Source organism: Gavialis gangeticus, unplaced genomic scaffold, assembly GCF_001723915.1.
Source record: "Gavialis gangeticus isolate Ggan-Ray unplaced genomic scaffold, GavGan_comp1, whole genome shotgun sequence".
Classification (NCBI taxonomy): domain Eukaryota; kingdom Metazoa; phylum Chordata; order Crocodylia; family Gavialidae; genus Gavialis; species Gavialis gangeticus.
In genome coordinates this window covers 6,918,412-6,921,788 of record NW_017729025.1, presented here as the reverse complement: position 1 = coordinate 6,921,788, position 3,377 = coordinate 6,918,412, and the positions used below count along the sequence as shown (strand labels likewise).

The 3,377-nt window shown below is 42.6% G+C and overlaps 1 protein-coding gene across 2 annotated transcripts in view; it reads left to right on the top strand.

The window, feature by feature from the left end:
• The first annotated feature begins 37 nt into the window (after window positions 1-37).
• Window positions 38-3,377, top strand: part of WDHD1 (WD repeat and HMG-box DNA binding protein 1) — a 62,434-nt gene continuing 59,094 nt past the window's right edge. For both annotated transcript variants that reach the window (XM_019518344.1, XM_019518343.1), the window contains exons 1-2: window positions 38-95; window positions 2,375-2,463. In XM_019518344.1, coding sequence (XP_019373889.1) covers window positions 2,387-2,463 — 77 coding nt within the window. In that variant the 5' untranslated portion in view covers window positions 38-95; window positions 2,375-2,386. The remainder of the gene's footprint in view (window positions 96-2,374; window positions 2,464-3,377) is intronic.

The window sequence follows — 3,377 nt, the reverse complement described above, 5'->3', positions numbered from 1 at the left end:
ATCCGCCCCGCCCGCGGCATCCGCTTCCGGGGCGGGGCCGGGCGCACTTCCGGGGCGGGGCCGGCGGCAGCGCGGGAAGCGTTGAAGCGGCGCCGGTGAGTGCGGGGATGGAGGGGAAGGTCAAGGCCTTAGGTTTCTCTCTGGGGCTCTTGCGAGGGTGTCAAACAATGTTAGATTTGCAGGCGCCTATAGTTATGGTCTTTCTGTATACTTGGCAAGAAAAAAAAGCTGCTTTATTTTCTGTACGAAAAAATAGCGAAAACTAGGAGCTGGCATTCGTTATGGGAGCCTTGAGTCTATCTAGGGGTGCCTTGAGTCTCAAAAAGTTGGGAACCACTGGTACAAATGGTCCACGACTTCCATCGTGTGAAGGAACTGTTGTTTGAGACCCCGTGTTAGTTGCTTGGGAGAGGGAGAGGAGCTCGTGTGTGTGGCAGAAAGCAAAATATCCCCTTCAAGAGGGTTTTTTCTCCCCCCCCCCCGTTGAGAAATGCAGATTTATCTCCCCCTGTGCTGAATTGTAAGTGGATGACTCAAATCTGCTATTTGATCCTTTTTAATATTGCCATACGTTTGAGAGATGGCTATCCAGGAAAGATTGCACTTACTCAAAACTATGGGAGGTAGTGGTCTATCTGTTTTACCCCTGAGTTCTGCAGCCTGGTTTTACTTTGGGATAAGTTAAAGCCCATTGCTTCCAGGCAAATAGATTTTGCTAGTCAGCTGGGAGGTTGCTTATGTTAAATAAATTAATTCAAACACTGGCAAAAATAAAATTGTTAATACAGTGATTCTCAACCAGGGTGATGCAGCTAAGGTGGCTGTCATAGAGGACAGTCTGGTTGTCCTCTATTGATACAAAACTGGATGCCTTTATGTCCTCTATTTTTCTCTTGAAGGACAGAGGACAGAGTAGCAGAAAACTGTAATGCCCTCCGTGATGGCCACCCCAGCTGCAGCACCCTGGGTGCCATGAGGTCCTTTTAAGGGTGTCACAGGTATTAGCAGTGCTAGGTGTGCAAACATATACAAATTATTCACAAGATAAACCCAAAGATTTCAAATAGGAATCTGCTGTGTCAAAACCATTCTGACCTGTTATGGCCTTTCTGTATTCTTTGCAACAGAAGAATTGATCCATAATTTGTCTGTAGTCAAAAAATGAATGAAAGTTAAGAGCTTGTGTTTTCTGAGGTCAGGCTTGATTCTAATGAGGGGGACCTTGAATCTAAAATGTTGAGAACCATTGAGTTAAGACATCAGAAGAGTCATAAAACTAAGGTCTAAACCTAGATTAGGTTTTTAAAAAAATGCTTTCTTTTTCAGCAGCATAGTATGAAATGACTGTTTTTTGGAGCCAACATTTATCCATGATGTTCATTTCTCTCATGCAAAAGAAACACATTTGTCCCAAAGCTGTCTGTGTTGCTCATCCAACCCCAGTTTTGTACTTGGTTTCTTGCACGCAAACCCTTCTCTTACATGGGATCCAATTAGAGTAATTTCCCTACAGTTGCAAAAGCAGCTTGTACAGACAGAATTGCAGGGCTGGGGCACGCTAATTGGTTTGGCATAGATTTGCCGTTGTTAGTATCGTCCAACCAGTTTGGCTTCTACACAGTAAAGTCTTGGGTGTAATTGCCTAACCAGAAGTATGATAATATTTGCTGATCTCCACTGTCCACATTTCATCATTTCCCACCAGACAGGCTTTAGCAGGTATTTTTCAAAGTAAAATGGTTTTGCAGTGGGTGCATCTACACATATGCTTTACTGCAGAGTTGACTAATTAGCTCTGCAGTAAAGTGTCACAGTCTACATAAGCTCCAATATTAGGGCGCAGTAAATAAATTAACTCTGCCATAGGAAGGTATTGTTGGGGACAGTACTGTCCTATAGAGGAGTAATTTACTCTGCCAAAATACACATGTAAATGGTAACGGGTGGCTGGGGCACAAGGGTGTTAAAGTGTGGGGGCTGCCTGCCTCCTAGCCCCGCACTGTAGCACTCTCATGCCCCAACCAGTCCTTCGGGTGCCACCACTTGGAACCTGGAGCTGACTCCAGCCCCTGATCCCCTGCCAGCTCAGTGCTGCTCTGCCCTACCTCAAAGTGCTGTGGTTCTGGACACACGTGGAAACACTGCACCCAGGAGCAGCCAACTCTGGCATGAACTTCACCAGTTTATTTCATCGCACTAATAGAATGTGTAGAAACACCCAGTGATTCTTATAAACATCTTCAACAAGAAAAATAGACAAAAACATCATGACATCAGCTGTTTTCCATCCTGAGGTTTCTAAAGAGCTCTCCTATCAGTTGTAACACAGAATGGATCATTCTTTTATAACATTATTTTTTTTTTGTTTATATAGAGGAGAGAGAAGATGCCTTCCACACAGAAACCAATGCGGTATGGACACACAGAAGGCCATACAGATGTCTGCTTTGATGACACTGGAAGGTACAATACTGGACTGAGGACTTATTTGAGTAATTTCCTGTAAAATTAATCTTGTAGAAACAGCTGATGCTCAAAGAAGAGTTAGGAGGATGAAAGACCTGATAAAAATGTTCATGTGAAGGGACACTGAGGAGTTAGGATTTTTTTTTTTAACTTTAGGAAGGAGATTAGTAAGAGGGGGCAGAAGAAAAGTATGTGAAATAGTGGATGGCACTAAGAAGGTAGATCAGGAACTTTTGTTTTCCATCTCTTAATTCCAGGAACAAATGGATATTCAGTGAATCTGGGGGCGGGGAGAGAGGACAGTGCTCAAAACCGATAAAAGTAAATACTTTTTACGTAATGTGTAATTGTAGAAGTCCTTGCCACAGGGCTCGTTATTTGGATTTAAGTTAATCACAGCACATTTGAAAGGCCTATTAAATTTCATCTTTACGTGCTTAGAGATTAGGATGAGACCTGTTCTTGTGGGCAGCAGACTATTTGACATTTGTCTGCTCTTAGGTTCTTACACCTCCCTTAGAAACATGGCACTGGCCACTGTCATACGAAAGATACTGAACTAGCTGAATCTCGGGCCTAACTCATTATGGCTGTTCCTGAGTTGTTTTGACCTTACATAGGGTTATTAATAAAACATTTATATTCTGAAACTCTGAATTTGCAATGATTTACACATGTATATACCTTTACACATGAGTGACTAATCCAGTAATATGTAGTGGAAATGGGCATAGTCTGGGGGAATGTATTATGCACATAGTCCCTGGATAGGCAAGAAATAACTGGCTCAGTCCAGTTTTAGACTCACTGTCCTTTTTTTGTTCTGTTTGTTATAGTCCTTGTACTGTGTTAATATTGGAGTGTTTTGTATAAACCAAATATTCTTCATTTGCTAGCAGTTGGTAATAACC